Here is a 17,067-nt window from a genome sequence, read left to right as displayed (position 1 = left end):
CTTAGTAAATCAGCCTGTTCGCCTCTGGGGGGACAAATTGTAGCTTTCTGAGTTTTCACGTATAATGTGCATAGGTATCACACACAACCTCACCTTGAGGAAGTAAACATGCTACCTATCTGAGTACATTGCTTGTGGCATGGTGGTATATGCACAACACAAGTGAATTCTATAGAACCCAGGTAATTGGGTAATCCCAGCAGGTCCTGCTTTGGCTCTAGTCACTCCCGTCTCAATTGTGGGGAAATGCATGAGAGTGAGTTTATGATTTATATACACCTTAAACACCTGCCCCAAAAATCTGTTCTGAATTATGCCAATAAAAAGTGCAGTGTCAGGCTGGCTCTCCTAGCTAATTTTACAATAAATATAGACAGTGCCCTATTTCCAGTTATCTATGCTTTCAGATAATTTACAACAAATTTAAAAAGCTTCTGTAGGGCAAACTGAAATGATCGATACATCCACACCACTTCAGCTTCTGATAACTCATCAAAAGTATAATATAAAGGAACAAAGCTATTTGAGCCTTAATAAGTTACTTCTCAAATGAGCTTTCCACCAAGGTCTGCCTGCCAGTTTTTCAGGTGGCTCTAATCATAAGCTTCATGCAGGTCACACAAGTCCAGACTTGTATAAAGTACTCGAAATTTCTACTTGAGTAAAAGTACAAGTGCTCGATCAAAAAGTGACTTGAGTAGAAGTGGAAGTGCTCGCAGAAAAAGTTACTTAAGTAGAAGTATTAGAGCCCATTCACACTAGCACGACTTGTGAGACGACTTGTGTAGCCCCAGGTCGCTTGACATAACAAAAGCAATGTTAATCAATCAGTGCCGTCTTAATTGGCACTACTGAAGTCGCTCCAACTTCAGAAAAGGGTCCTGTACTACTTTGAGGTGACCTGTGATCCGACTGTCCCATATACTTCAATGGGAGTCGCCTCCTTATCTTAATTGACACGACTTGTTATCAGACTTTCCAGGAAGAAGAAAGAGATTAGCCAGGCATTCCCCACAGACAAAGTCGCCTGTCTCTTCAAAGTAGTGCACAAGTCTCTTCCAAGTCTCTAAACAAGTCTCTTCAAGTCACGGGGCGACTTTCTGGTCGTGGTAGTGTGAACCGGCTCTTAAAGTATTTAACATTTTTTTTACTTAAGTATTGCAAGTAGTTTTTTCAAAAAATTTGCTACTTAAGTACTAAAAGTAAAAAGTACCAGTAGTTTTGAAAAAAAAATTCTACTCAAGTACTGAAAGTAGAAGTACAAGTACTGTGTTATGTAGTTATTAAAGAAAGAAGTCAAAAGTTTGAACATCATATTGTTTTTTATTATTTCAAATGATTTATTCAAATGATTAACCTAAAGGACAATCACAATTCCTTAGGTTGTAACTTTTTTTAAACAAAAAAACAGATAAAGTATGTCCCTCCCTTCCCCTTTTAAAGCATCCACCTTTTAAAGCCTGAGCTTCCTCACTCTCACAGCCAGGCAGATCACTTGAAGTTGAAGGGCCAGGGGTGGAAGGTGGTGTTTTTGGTTCGTCCATCTTTTCAACTGATCAAAAGGCAGAACAGGAGCATGCGCAGCCTTCTTAATCGTGGTTTGATTTAATTTGCTCAATTGATGATGATGTGCCAGGCCAGCTTCATCAAACCTACAACGCTTAAAGTGAAAAATGCATCAAAAACTACTAACAAAGTGTCTGTGCTAAAAATGCTAATAAAGTGCCTGCAATTATATATATATATATATATATATTGTGACAGGAAGTCAGGTAAATCTGGGAATGTAGTCACTGAGAGGAGACACATTCCCACCTGCTTTGAAAAGTTCACTAATTATTATAGGGTGTCGGCTGCCAAAGGCAGCAGGAAGGTGTAAAGAAGTTGAAAGGCCTTCAGCTGTTCAGAATGAGGAGATCAAGGCCTCTATAATTTGTCCAGAGAAAATCTATTGAGTGCTGCCTCCTGTCGCCGTGTGGGCTGGGAGAGGAAGGCAGACAAACGGCTGCATCCTGACGCCATGTGGGTAGAGGACAGTCCTGTGTGCCCCCTGAAAGCTGAGTGAGCATGGGGAAGACCTCCTGAAGCGGTGTGCGCTCAGGAGGGTAAAAACGAGTGAAGACGTCTCAAAGGTGAGAAGACGAAGTGTTTCTGTGTGAAAGAAAACAAAGGGACATGTTCAATGGACAATGTTTGTGCTGTGTGAAAAGCAAACAAATGGACATTTGAGTGTCTGCTGTAGGAGCAGCAGTGTCGGCCCAACAGTAGGTTGGGAAGACTTCTTAGGTAGGTTCCAGCTGTGAGAAGGTAGACGCCAACAGCGGCCAGGATTTATTTTGTGTTTTATTTTATTTTGATGTTTTTGCTGCATGCACTGGTATGAAGAAATTGGAAGAATAAACCAAAAACTATTGTTTTCAACCACTCCTCGGCTATCTCCCTGTGTGCCGACCCCCCCAAAGGGGTCACCCATACGCCTACCACCGAGCTAATCCCTTACAATATATTCTTCTTGTATTCAAAATCATCGCCCACAGTATCAAAAATAAAGTGACATGTCTGTGCTAAATGCAGTGCAAATTATTCCCACAATGTAAATTTAATTCTTATAAAATATATATGACAATACCACAATAAAATAAGTTGTGATTGTGAATAAGTTAGGTGCAAGTTTAAGTGTGTAAACTAAACTTTATAACGAAAAGTCCATAACTGAATTCCAGTGTGCAATCTAAGGAGTGCTTGTCACTTGCTGTCAGATGCTTCCACCTTTCTTCTGTGATCTGCTCAAGTAAAGTGGTGGACTGGATAGCCTCTCTCTCTGCCTCTCACCTTAGTAGCACTGGCACTGCACTGGTTCAAAAAGCTGTCTATATTATTTTCATTATAAGAACTTGTCAGAACATGCTTCCACCACCTGTCCTTCACACTAGTAGTGCTCATTTGCTTTGCTCAAGTCAGGTGCCACTGCCAGTGGCCACTGCAGTGCAGGCACAGCCGCACAGGCAGAGGCAGGCCGCAGGAAGCACAGGCACCACCACAACACAACACTTATGGTCCATGGACCATGAATGGTCGGATAATCATCATAGCCGTCAGTCTCACTCTTCTTGGTTCAAAAAAGCCACCCATGACCCGTGTGTATATAATATATTAATATTTTATATTGATTATTTGATTCTCAAATGGCACATTTGCCACGGCAAGGATTAGGCCCTCTCCACGGTCCACCTCACTCACCTCATAGAGAAGAAGATGAGATAACGAAGAAAATGCTCCGAGTCCTGCTCCCGCGTCCCACCGCCCGTGTCACAACTCCTCTCAGTAAGGGCCCTAAGGGGTGGAGTCTGAGTGACACACAACACGTTTAGAGGCGGAGACCTCGAGCGGGAAGACGGCAGCATGGCTCCTCCAGTGCGGTCTTAACTTGATGATCATGACAGTGATTCCGCGGGCCGCGGCGCGAGCGAGGCTGTGGGATTGATTGAATTGAGTTGTGCTGCCTACTGCTACACGCTACCTACTACTACTACTAAATTGTGAGTCAGTATATTTTATTTCATTTTTATATATAAAAGCGGTATTGTTGAGCACTACTAGCCACTAGATCACCTGGCTGTCACTTTGTCACATGTTGGGGAATCACAGCGGCTCGGCTCCAGAAGTGGCGGGTGTCCCCGTCATCCTTCCAGGGCCGCCAAGAAGTTCATCACCTAATCTTAAGTTATTAATATCTTATGAGGAGAGGACCTATGGGATTGAGAATTGAAATAATTAAATATATATTGCTTTTTGAACCAGTGCAGTCAGTGCCAGTGCCACAGTGCCACTCAGACGCTATCCACCAGTGCCACCACCATTAAGTGTGTTGGTCGGTCACTCGAGCACTGAGTGACACACAACACGTTTAGAGGCGGAGACCTCGAGCGGGAAGACGGCAGCATGGCTCCTCCAGTGCGGTCTTAACTTGATGATCATGACAGTGATTCCGCGGGCCGCGGCGCGAGCGAGGCTGTGGGATTGATTGAATTGAGTTGTGCTGCCTACTGCTACACGCTACCTACTACTACTACTACTAAATTGTGAGTCAGTATATTTTATTTCATTTTTATATATAAAAGCGGTATTGTTGAGCACTACTAGCCACTAGATCTCCTGGCTGTCACTTTGTCACATGTTGGGGAATCACAGCGGCTCGGCTCCAGAAGTGGCGGGTGTCCCCGTCATCCTTCCAGGGCCGCCAAGAAGTTCATCACCTAATCTTAAGTTATTAATATCTTATGAGGAGAGGACCTATGGGATTGAGAATTGAAATAATTAAATATATATTTCTTTTTGAACCAGTGCAGTCAGTGCCAGTGCCACAGTGCCACCCAGACGCTATCCACCAGTGCCACCACCATTAAGTGTGTTGGTCGGTCACTCGAGCACTGAAGGAGGTGGAAGCATCTGACAAGTGAAGTGACACTGTTACATTGTGGGAATAATTATTTTCACTGCATTTAGGCTTTAGCACATTCATGTCACTTTATTTTTGATAAAAGTAACGAGTAACGATGCAGCACAAAAAAAATATCGGAGTAGAAGTATCGAAATCATCGAAAAAATGTAGTGAAGTAAAAGTAGAAGTAGGAGAAAAAAATTCTACTCTAGGAAAGTACAGATACCGCATTTCGGCACTTAAGTACAGTACTTAAGTAGTTCTACTTCGTTACTATACATCTCTGCACAAGTCTACTTAAATCCGTCTACCCATAGGACCATCAAGGGTCCACCACAGTCCGTTGTCAAAATGTGGACACAAACTGACCAGGCAGGGATGTCATAGTATGGCTAGGTGGACACAAACTGACCAGGCATGGATGTCATAGTATGGCTAGGTGGACACAAACTGACCCGGCATGGATGTCATAGTATGGCTAGGTGGACACAAACTGACCCGGCATGGATGTCATAGTATGGCTAGGTGGACACAAACTGACCCAGCATGGATGTCATAGTATGGCTAGGTGGATACAAACTGACCAGGCATGGATGTCATAGTATGGCTAGGTGGATACAAACTGACCAGGCATGGATGTCATAGTATGGCTAGGTGGACACAAACTGACCCGGCATGGATGTCATAGTATGGCTAGGTGAATACAAACTGACCAGGCATGGATGTCATAGTATGGCTAGGTGGACACAAACTGACCCGTCATGGATGTCATAGTATGGCTAGGTGGATACAAACTGACCAGGCATGGATGTCATAGTATGGCTAGGTGGACACAAACTGACCCGGCATGGATGTCATAGTATGGCTAGGTGGACACAAACTGTCCAGATATGTCAAAGTCTAGTTTCATACCACATGTGGTAGGACTGCATTGGGCGACTATTCTAGTGCTGTCCTGCCGTATGGACAAGGCAAAATGCCTTGTCTCCTATTTGCTCGGTTCACATCACTGCATTGCGTTGGTCTGCTGGCATGATGAGCTAAAAATAGTACTGCATACAATACTTTTTTCAGCGCAATGCGAAGCAATCCACTGTCTTGCACCCCACTGCTGGCAAGTAAACTTTACTTGTGACACCTCAATAAAGTTCATTAAAATAAAAAAAGTTAAAAAGAAACAGTGCAATGCATCAAGCTCAGCACATTATCAGAGCTGTATAGTAACTAAGTAGAACTACTTCACTACTGTACTTAAGTACTGAAAGGCGGTATCTGTACTTTCCTAGAGTAGAATTTTTTTCTCCTACTTCCACTTTTACTTCACTACATTTTTTCGATGATTTCAATACTTCTACTCCATTATTTTTTTTTGTGCTGCATAGTTACTCGTTACTATTATAAAAATTACCACTGCCAGAACAGTAGATGGCAGGTTTCATGAAGCTCAAAACATGTGTATTATTAGCGCATACGAAAATAAATGCTACTGTATGTATAAATAAAAGCTGCATTTGAAATAATAAAAAACAATATGATGTTCAAACTTTTGACTTCTTTATTTAATAACTACATAACACAGTACTTGTACTTTTACTTTCAGTACTTGAGTAGCAATTTTTTTTCAAAACTACTGGTACTTTTACTTTCAGTACTTGAGTAGCAACATTTTTTTAAAAAAAATTACTTGCAATACTTAAGTACAAAAAATTTTGAATACTTTAGTACTTCTACTCAAGTCACTTTTTGATCGAGCACTTCCACTTCTACTCAAGTCACTTTTTGATCGAGCACTTGTACTTTTACTCAAGTATGGGTTTCGCGTACTTTATACAACTCTGCACATTATCACTACGCTGATCTCAGCCACACTCGACCGCATGCCAGTTGCTGCATTGCAATGCAGCAGCTGGTGTGAATGAGCCCTAAGGCTTCAGAAACATGGCAGTATACCATTATACACTGCTGAAAAAAATTAAAGGAACGATTTGGAAAACACATCAGATCTTGGGAAAAATATCATGGTGGATATCTATACTGACATGGAGTGGGTAATGTGTTAACCTCCCTGGCGGTAATCCCGAGCGTGACTCGGGGTGGATTTTTTAGTCTAGGATCAGTATCCCCGAGTCACGCTCGGGGTAGATGTGCAGAGCGCGCAACGGTCTCTTACCTTCTCCTGGCGATCCAGCGATGATCTCCCATTGCTGTGATTGCCAGCCGTCTGAGATCCCCGCCGCTCGTCCGTCCTCCGTCAGTGTGATGACTTCCTAGTTCCGTTCCCTGCAGCAGCAATGCTGCATGGGAGCGGAACTAGGGAGGGAAATTCAAAAGTTGCACAAAACACAAACACAAACACATTTATATTATATATGTGTATATACATGTATATGTATATACACATATATATATATATATATATATATATATATATATATATATATATACACACGCACATATATATATATATATATATATATATATATATATATATATATATATTATAACGCATGAATTATAATCTAATCAATAATATAATTTTATTATATAATATATATATTATATATTATATAATAAAATTATATTATTGATTAGATTATAATTCATGCGTTTGTGTTTCAAATTTATCACATCTGGGATGTCTACTAGAGTCTTGTTTTGGTCAGGTTTAAGTCAGTAATTACTAAGAATTGTAGGCCTATAATACATAACGCCAAATTTCAATGAAAACAATTGTACCGCTTTTGGTATATAATTCCTGACATAATCATACCGCCAGGGAGGTTAAGAACGAAAGGATGCCACATCATTTGATGGAAATAAAAATGATCAACCTACAGAGGGCTGAATTCAAAGACACCCTGAAAATCAAAGTGAAAAAAATGATGCAGCAGGCTAGACCATTTTGCTGAGATTTTATTGTAGCAACTCAGAATAGTACTCAGTAGTTTGTATGGCCCCCACATGCTTGTATGCATGCCTGACAACGTCAGGGCATGCTCTTAATGAGACGACGGATGGTGTCCTTGGGTATTTCCTCCCAGATCTGGACCAAGGCATCACTGAGCTCCTGAACAGACTGAGGTGCAACCTGGCGGTGTCGAATGGACCAAAACATAATGTCCCAGAGGTGTTTTATTGGATTTAGGTCAGGAGAGCGTGTGGGCCATTCAATGGTATCAATTCCTTCATCCTCCAGGAACTGGCTGCATACTGTCACCACATGAGGCCAGGCATTAGTCCCGGTTCACATTTGTGCAATGGGGGAACGCTGCGAATATACAGCGTGTTCCCGCATTGCATCCGCACCCCTAGCAGTTCACACTGCCATATGCAATACGCAGGGGGTGTCAATCAAAAAGTGAACGACACCCCCGGTTGAGATCGCATATCGCAGTGCGATCTGTAAGTTCGCACAGAATCAGATAGCACTAGTGTGAACCACCATGCGATCCGATTCTGCTGCGGATTAAAAAAAGGGTCAGGGGGGTGTTTAGTGCGATTGCGGTTCGAATTCAGCCATACGAAGTGTATGGCTGAAATTTGCACCGCACAGAGATTGCATGTAATTTAGGAGCAGTGCGCTCCGAACTACATGTGATCTCTGTGATCGCACTAATGTGAACCAGCACTTATCGTGCACCGGGAGGAACCCAGGACCCACTGCACCAGAGTAGGGTCTTACAACGGGTTCAAGGATTTCATCCCAATACCTAATGGCAGTCAGGGTGCCATTGTCTAGCCTGTAGAGGTCTATGCATAGCTCCATGGATGTGCCTCCTCAGACCATTATTGACCCACCACCAAACCGGTCATGCTGAACGATGTTACAGGCAGCAGAACATTCTCCATGGCTTCTGTAGACCCTTTCTCATCTGTCACATGTGCTCAGGGTGAATCTGCTCTCATATGTGAAAACCACAGGGCATAAGTGGTGGACCTGCGAATTCTGCTGTTCAATGGCAAATGCCGAACAAGCTCCATGGTGCCAGTCAGAGAGCACAGGTCCCACTAGAGGACGTCAGGTATTCAGGTTACTCTCATAAAGTCTGTTTCTGATTGTTTGGTCAGAGACTTATACACCAGTGGCCTGCTGCAGGTCAATTTGTAGGGCTCTGGCAGTGTTCATCCTGTTCCTCCTTGCACAAAGGAGCAGATACCGGTCCCGCTGATGGGTTAAGGACCTTACACAGCCCTGTCCAGCCCTGTTAGAGTAACTGCCTATCTCCTGGAATCTCCTCCATGCTCTCTCTTGAGACTGTGTTGGGAGACACACCAAGCCTTCTGGCAATGACATGTTTTGATGTGCCATCTTGGAGGAGTCGGACTGCCTGTGCTACCTCTATAGCAGGGGTATTGAATTAAAATTCACAGAGATCCAGTCACTAGCGCTTTACTCTAGCAGGGGTCTGAATCATATGTTTGAGTCTCAATGGCACCTCTGCCAATCGCTGCACGTTTTCGTGAGCGGCAAACCAGCTTGGTGCAGTGCAATTTAAAAGGGTCAGGGATTACTTTTTTGTGTTTCTACATGTAAGACAGCCCATTGAAATGAATAGGCTGCCTACATGCAGAACACAGGTAAAACAGTGTTCTCAGTCCCCCCTGCACATCACAGCCCCCCTTCACATTACTGTCCTCAGCCCCTATTACAAGGGATGTTTACATTCCTTTTAATAGGAATAAAAATGATCAAAACATTTTTTTTTAAACTGTGTAAAAATAAAAAAATAATAAATAAAATAAATAGGAAAAAAAAAAATTAAAGCGCCCTGTCCCCGTTAGCTCGCGCGCAGAAGCAAACGCATACACAAGTCCCGCCCACATATGTAAACGGTGTTCAAACCATACATGTGAGGTATCTCCGCGATCGTTAGAGTGAGAGCAATAATTTGAGCCCTAGACCTCCTCTGTAACTCTAAGTTAGTAACCTGCAGAGATTTTTAAAATGTTGCCTATGGGGATTTTTAAGTACCAAGGTTTGGCGCCATTCTGTGAGCATGCGCAATTTTGAAGCATGACATGTTGGGTATCTAATTACTTGGCGTAATATTATCTTTCACATTATGGAAAAAAATATGGCTAAATTTACTGTTTTCTTATTTTTTAGTTCAAAAAAGTGATTTTTTTAAAAAAAATCGCATTTGGAAGACTGCTGCGCAAATATGGTGTGATAAAAAATATTGCAACGATCTCCATTTTATTCTCTAGGGTCTCTGCTAAAAAAAATATATAATGTTTGGGGGTTCTAAGTAGATTTCTAGCAAAAAAAATGATTTTAGCTTATAAACACTAAGTGTCAAAAATAGGCCCAGTCTTAAAGTGGATAAATGTACAACTTTGTGAAAAGGGCTACTTGGATGTTAGGCCTATGTATGTGACCAGGCTGTGAAAAAGTGTTACACATGTGGTATCGCCATACTCAGGAGGAATAGCAGAATGTATTTTGGGGTGCAATTTTTGCTATGTACATGCTATGTGTTAGAAATATTGCATAAATGGACAGCTTTGTGTAAAAAAAATGTGTTTTCATTTTCTTTCCACATTTTCCAAAAACTTGTGGAAAAAAATGACATATTCAAAAGACTCATTATGCTTCAAAAATTATACGTTGGGCTGTTTGCTTTCCAAAATGGGGTCATTTTATGGGGGGTTCCATTGTCCTGGTGCTCCAGGGCCTTCAAAAGTGCGATAGGTTGTCAGGAAATTATATGTGTAATTTGTGCTCCTAGAATGCCGGACGGTACTACTTGGATGTTAGGCCTCTGTATGTGGCCAGGCTGTGAAAAAGTCTCACACATGTGGTATCGCCATACTCAGGAGGAGTAGTAGAATGTGTTTTGGGGTGTAGTTGCAAGTATACATATGCTGTGTGAGAGAAATAACCTGTTAATACGTCAATTTGTAAAAAAAAAAAAAAACATCTTCATTTTGTAAAGAGTTGTGGGAAAAAATGACAACTTCAAAAAACTCACCATGCCCCGTATTAAATACCTTGGAATGTCTACTTTCCAAAAAGGGGTCATTTGGGGGGTATTTGTACTTTCCTTACTTTTTAGTGTCTCAAGAAATGAGATAGGCCTTCAGTACATCAGGTGTGGTCAAGTGTGATCAATTTTCAATGATTAGCACCATAACTTGTGGACTCTATAACTTTCACAAAGACCAAATAATATACACTTATTTGGGTTATTTTTACCAAAGATAAGTAGCAATATACATTTTGGCCAAAATTTGTGAAGAAAAATTACTCATTTGTTAAATTTTATGACAGAAACAAAGAAAAATGCGTTTTTTCACAATATTTTCAGTCTTTTTTTATTTATAGCACAAAAAATAAAAAACCCAGTAGTGATTAAATACCATCAAAAGAAAGCTCTATTTGTGTGAAAAAAAGGACACAATTTTTTTATGGGTACAGTGTTGCATGACTGAGTAATTGTCATTCAAAGTGTGAGAGCGCTGAAAGCTGAAAATCAGTCTGGGCAGGAAGGGGGTGAAAGTGCACTGTAGGCAAGAGTTAAAGTACAATATATATTCCTCTTAAGTGCAATATATAATTAGCTGCAATTGTAGGCATGAGGCTGACATCGAAGCAAGACAGCTCCAGAAGGATGGGATCTGCACAACTTTTCCTGGTAACCAGCTTGTGATTGGTTGCTAGTCACCAATCACCTGCTAGTTAACTTAAACTCCCGCCCTTCATCCGGAGCAGTACTGCTTCTGATATCAGCCTCATGCCTCCTGCTGTCCATGCAAAGCTTGATGAGTATAACAGCAGTTAGGATGGCTGAGCGGGCTCCTAAATGGCAAGATCGCGGCTGGTCTGAATGGACCAGTGATTCAGGCTGGACGCAGACATCGGGCCGCCTTTTAGTGATGACTGCTCTGTAGGGTCCAGGTATCGCCTTATGCTACCAGTAGTGAAACTGACCCTAGCCAAGTGCATAACTTGTAAGAAACAGTCATAAAAGATGAGTAGGGAAAAACATGTCAGTGGCCTCCACCTGTAAAACCATTCCTATTTTGGAGGTTGTCTCATTGTTGCCCATCTAGTGCACCTGTTGTTAATTTCATTAACACCATAGTAGCTGAAACTAATTAACAACCCTCTCTGCTACTTAACTGGCCAGATCAATATCCTGAGAGTTTAATTGACTTGATGCTATGCTCTGATTAAAAAGTGTTACTTTCATTTTTTGAGCAGTGTAGCTGTGCCAGAGTCACATAACTTTATACATTGTGTAACCTGTGCTTACATCCTCCATATTTATGAAAGTCAAATGCCATCATGTTGTTAAACACTTATAACCCATACATGCAAGTCTTGTCAAAGGGTTCCATTATTTTGATGGTTCCATAGTCTTGCCTTAAACAATTATATTTAAAAGATGGGTACACTGTAGTCATAAGGGGATGGACATATTCAGCAACAATATTCAGGTAGGCCGTGGCATTTAAACTATGCTCAGTTGGTACTAAGGGACCCAAAAAGTGTGCCAAGAAAATATCCTCCACACCATTACACCACCAGCCTGAACCGTTGATATAAGCCTAGATAGATCAATGCTTTCATGTTGCTTACTCCAAATTCTGACCCTACCACCTAAATGTTGCAGCTGAAATCATGACTTATCAGACCAAGCAACGTTTTTCTATTCTTCTATTTTCCAATTTTGGTGAGCCTGTGCAAATTGTAGCCTCAGTTTGCTGTTCTTAGCTTACAGCAGTGGCACCCGGTGTGGTCTTCTCTCTTCTGCTGCTGTAACCCATCTGCTTTAAGGTTCTATGTGTTGCACGTTCGGAGATGGTATTCTGCATACCTTGGTTGAAACAAGTGTTTTTTAGGTTACTGTTGCCTTTCTATTATCTTGAACCAGCCTGTCCATTCTCCTCTGACCTCTGACATCAACAAGGCATTTTCGTACACACAACTGCTCGCTGGATATTTTCTCTATTTTGGACCATTCTCTGTAAACCCTAGAGATGGTTGTCTGTGAAAATCCCAGTAGATCAGCAGTTTTTTAAATACTCAAACCAGTCCATCTGGCAACAACAACCATGCTATGTTCAAAGTCACTTATATCCCTTTCTGATGCTCATTTTAACTTCAGCAAGTCATCTTCACCACGTCTAGATGCATAAATGCATTAAGTTGCTGCCATGTGATTGGCTGATTAGCAATTTGTTTTACCAAGCAATTGAACAGGTGTACCTAATAAAGTGATCAGTGAGTGTATGTCTGCTCCTAATGCTTGTGTGTCTGCTCCCGCTGTGTGTGTCTGCGCCTACTGATGGTATCTGTTCACACTGCATACTTGTCCACTTTCAGTACATGTCTATCTGTTCTCACTGCATGTGTGTCTACTGTATGTGTTTAGGCTTTCAAAGGATGTATGTTTGCTATTACTGTAAATATCTCACCTGACTGCATGTGTATAGTCTAGATGGGTGTCTGCTCTGAATATGTCTGTTTCTGGTCTGGCTGTGCATATCTGCTCTGTGTTTAAGTTCTTACTGCAAGTTTCTGTGATGTGACATCATGCATCATGCATGTGAACCACTGTAGACAGAAAGGAAGTATTGTAGGCCCACAGGATGGCCATGATTATGTTATGTGAAGTAAATGGGTGTGGTTACGCGTTTCGGGAGCATGACCTCTTTGTCAACAGCGGTTTGCTATTTCTGTTGACTCTTCCTGGTGTTTCCCTGGTTTGCTTCCTGGTTTCAAGCACCTTACATCACATCAACCTGGAGGGGCTTGCTCATCATTGACCACCTGGAAGGTGGCCACCTGCTGGGGACTTATCAATACCCTTTTTAATACTTTGTAAATGTGAGTGCATATTTATTGTTTTCCATTTAATTTCATACATATGTTTTAATAAATGCTACACTTAGGTAGTGGCTCTTTTCTCACCTTTTTGTTTTTGCACATCTGAAGAGAAACCATCAACGCTGAAAGAGAGCAGCATTCAGACCTTTTACCAATTGAAAATATTTGGCTCATCTTTTAACCACTTAAGCCCCGGAAGATTTTACCCCCTTCCTGACCAGGGGGTATTTTGCGATTCGGCACTGCGTGACTTTAACGGACAATTGCGCGGTCGTGCGACGCTGTACCTAAACGAATTTGGCGTCCTTTTTTTCCCACAAACAGAGCTTTCTTTTGGCGGTATTTGATCACCTGTGCGATTTTTTGATCACGCGCTATAAACAAAAAAAGAGCGTAAATTTTGCAAAAATAGCAATATTTTTCCCTTTTTTTTATATGAAATTCCCCCAAAAATAAATGTAAAAATCAAAATTTTTTAATATTTTCGGCCAATTTGTTTTATGCTACCTATGTTTGGTAAAAAAAATCGCAAAAAGCGTATTTTGATTGGTTTGCGCAAAAGTTATTGCGTTTACTAACAAAGGGAAAGATTTTTGTCATTTTTGTTGTTTTTTTTTTTAACGCGTAATGGCGGCGATCTGCGATTTTTTTTGCGGTACTGCGACAATGCGGCGGACAGATCGGACCCTTGACTGACATTTTTGACACTTTTGGGGTTACCAGTGACATTTCTACAGTAATCAGTGCTATATATATGCACTGTTACTGTAAAAATACACTGGTAGTGAAGGGGTTAACTTTATTTGAGAGGGAGGGGCTGTGTGTGTCCCTAGGGGCGTGATTCTAACTGTGATTGGCTGGGGCTTCAACTGTATGCAGAGTGATCAATGGATCTACATAGTAGATCCATGTGATCAGCTCTCATACAGAGAGGAGAATGACAGGCAGCTTGTTTACACAAGCTGCCTGACTTTCTCCCTCTCCCCCGCCGATCGCAGAGTGGCCGGCGGCGATCGGGTCCGCCGGTCACGCGCGCGGGGGGGTCCGTGACCACGCGGGAGCGGGAGCGCGCCTCCGGCGGCGCGCGCTCGCTCCCTAAACCCTCACAGGCGAGCGACGTAGACCTACGTCACTTTGCCTGTGAGGGGCTGACCGCCCACGTAGATAGTCGTGCGGCGGTCGGCAAGTGGTTAATGAAAAATATGACAAAGAAGCCCCAGGATTATTGAGCAGATAGAATCCTATAAGAGGCAAAAATGGGACAACATTCCTCACCCAAAACTTCAGAAAGTGGTCTCCTCAGTTCCCAGATGTTTACATAGTGTTGTTAACCACTTAAGCCCCGGAAGATTTTACCCCCTTCCTGACCAGGGCCTATTTTGCGATTCGGCACTGCGTGACTTAAACGGACAATTGCGCGGTCATGCGACGCTGTACCTAAACGAATTTGATGTCCTTTTTTTCCCACAAACAGAGCTTTCTTTTGGTGATATTTGATCACCTGTGCGATTTTTTGATCATGCGCTATAAACAAAAAAGAGCGTCAATTTTGCAAAAATAGCAATATTTTTCACATTTTTTAATATGAAATTCCCCCCAAAAAAATGTAAAAATCAAAATTTTTTAACATTTTCGGTCAATTTGGTTTATGCTACATATGTTTGGTAAAAAAATCGCAAAAAGCGATTGGTTTGCGCAAAAGTTATCGCGTTTACTAACAAAGGGAAAGATTTTTGTCATTTTTGTTGTTTTTTTTTTAACGCGTAATGGCGGCGATCTGCGATTTTTTTGCGGTACTGCGACATTGCGGCGGACAGATCGCACCCTTGACTGACATTTTTGACACTTTTGGGGTTACCAGTGACATTATTGCAGTAATCAGTGCTATACATATGCACTGTTACTGCAAAATGACACTGGTAGTGAAGGGGTTAACTTTATTTGAGAGGGAGGGGCTGTGTGTGTCCCTAGGGGCATGATTCTAACTGTGATTGGCTGTGGCTTGAGCTGTAGAAAGAGTGATCAACGGTCCTACATAGTAGAACCGTGTGATCACTGTTTCTACACAGGGGAGAATGACAGGCGGCTTGTTTACACTAGCCGCCTGACTTTCTCCCTCTGCAGCGACGATCGCAGAGTGACCGGCGGACATCGGGTCCGCCGGTCACACGCGCGGGGGGGGTCTGTGACCACGCGGGAGCGGGAGCGCGCCTGCAGGGGTGCCGGCTCGCTCACTAGACCCTCACAGGCTAGCGACGTAGATCTACGTCACTGCCTGTGAGGGGCTGACTGCCGCAGTAAATATACTGTGAGCAGTCGGCAAGTGGTTAAAAGAAGAGCGAATGCTACACCATGCTAAAATGTCCCTGTCCTAACTTTTTTAAAACGTGTTGCTGTCATCAATTTCAAAATGACCTTAATTTTTTCTCAAAATGGTACATTTTCTCAGTTTAAACATTTGCTAAGTGTTTTTTTTTATTGTGAATAAAATATGGGTTTATGAGATCTGCAAATCATTGCCTTCTGTTTTTATATAGAGTTTACACAGCGCCCCATCTTTTCTGTAATGGGGGTTTTTCATTACTTATATTGTTTTGTGTCTTTTTGTTTGTAGATCTATACTCATGGCCAGGTTCATCTATAAAGTAGGTTTTGCTTCCTTATTGCTGCTTTGTGGTTTTTGGTTCCTCTTTCTGGACTTGCATTGGCATCCCACTAATGTTGACACCAAATTACAGAGTGGTTATCAGGTTGTCAAACCCAGGCAAGATGAGGACCACACAGCAATGATTACAACTGAGAGGACTACAGATTTACTCTATACAAATATTACAGAGAAAATGACAACTGTGAAGAGTACTAATTGGGTACCACCTGTGCTCGACTCTGTTAAAAATAGGAATGAGAAGTTAATGGGAATGAGATATGGGTCCAAGTTGTGGCCTAAAGAGATGACATCTAAGGATCTTGTATTGAGATTGCAGAGTGTGAGGAAGAATTACCAAAATTTGAACAAGTACAAAGTTAAATTCAAAGGACAGATTAATCAGACTAACCAAGCAAAGGAAATCCTATGTCATCTTAAGAAAAGGGTAAACATATCACCCCTTACGGCCTCGGATTTCCCTTCTACTGCCACTTCCTGGAGTCAATACTTGCCCAAGAAGAGTCTTCAAGAAGAAGTTGGAAAGCTTGGGCGTTGTGCTGTCGTAATATCAGCAGGATCTATGAAATTCTCAAGACTCGGGCAGGAGATTGGTGAGCTATGCCAAAGCACAATATTTTACAGCTTTCTGAAATAAGAACGTATTCTGGCTTTTCAAAAACAGCAAAGTAGGCATGCCATGAATACTTTGATCTCATAATATTTTTGAGCATATATGTACAATCAAAAAAGCAAAAAAATGATACTATCAAATAAACCTAAATATATTAGTACTAGAGTGTTCAATTGATATAGTTGTATTACCGTAACATGTTTCCAAATTTAGAGAATGTAAACAAACATTCATTAGGTTGATGTGTACAACATTGTTACCTCTTTTACTGTTTAGGAAAATAACCAACGCAAACGTTTAGGTCTGAAACACTTTTTACCTGTGTTAAAGTGGATCTCAAGCCTTTTTTTTTAGCCCAGTGTAAAGTTTATTTGCAAGTTGTATCCTTTTAAGATACTCACCTGCTCAGCGGATCCAGCAGTGTCCTGCAGAATCCTCTTCTGCCCCTGCTCAGTAAAGTGCCACCATTTTTTTAAGTGACGTCATCGAGAGGCCTGCTAGACCTGATCAATGGC

At 41.7% G+C, this 17,067-nt stretch overlaps 1 protein-coding gene across 2 annotated transcripts in view; it reads left to right on the top strand.

Moving 5' to 3' along the window:
- The window catches only part of LOC309551541 (beta-galactoside alpha-2,6-sialyltransferase 1-like), a 236,734-nt gene that overhangs the window by 141,557 nt on the left and 78,110 nt on the right, over positions 1 to 17,067 (top strand). For both annotated transcript variants that reach the window (XM_082252166.1, XM_082252165.1), the window contains exon 2: positions 15,889 to 16,532. In XM_082252166.1, the coding sequence (XP_082108292.1) occupies positions 15,899 to 16,532 (634 nt within the window). In that variant the 5' untranslated portion in view covers positions 15,889 to 15,898. The remainder of the gene's footprint in view (positions 1 to 15,888; positions 16,533 to 17,067) is intronic.

Source organism: Pelophylax lessonae, assembly GCF_965119305.1.
Source record: "Pelophylax lessonae genome assembly, chromosome: 3".
Lineage (NCBI taxonomy): Eukaryota > Metazoa > Chordata > Amphibia > Anura > Ranidae > Pelophylax > Pelophylax lessonae.
This window is presented reverse-complemented; position numbering and strand designations above follow the sequence as displayed.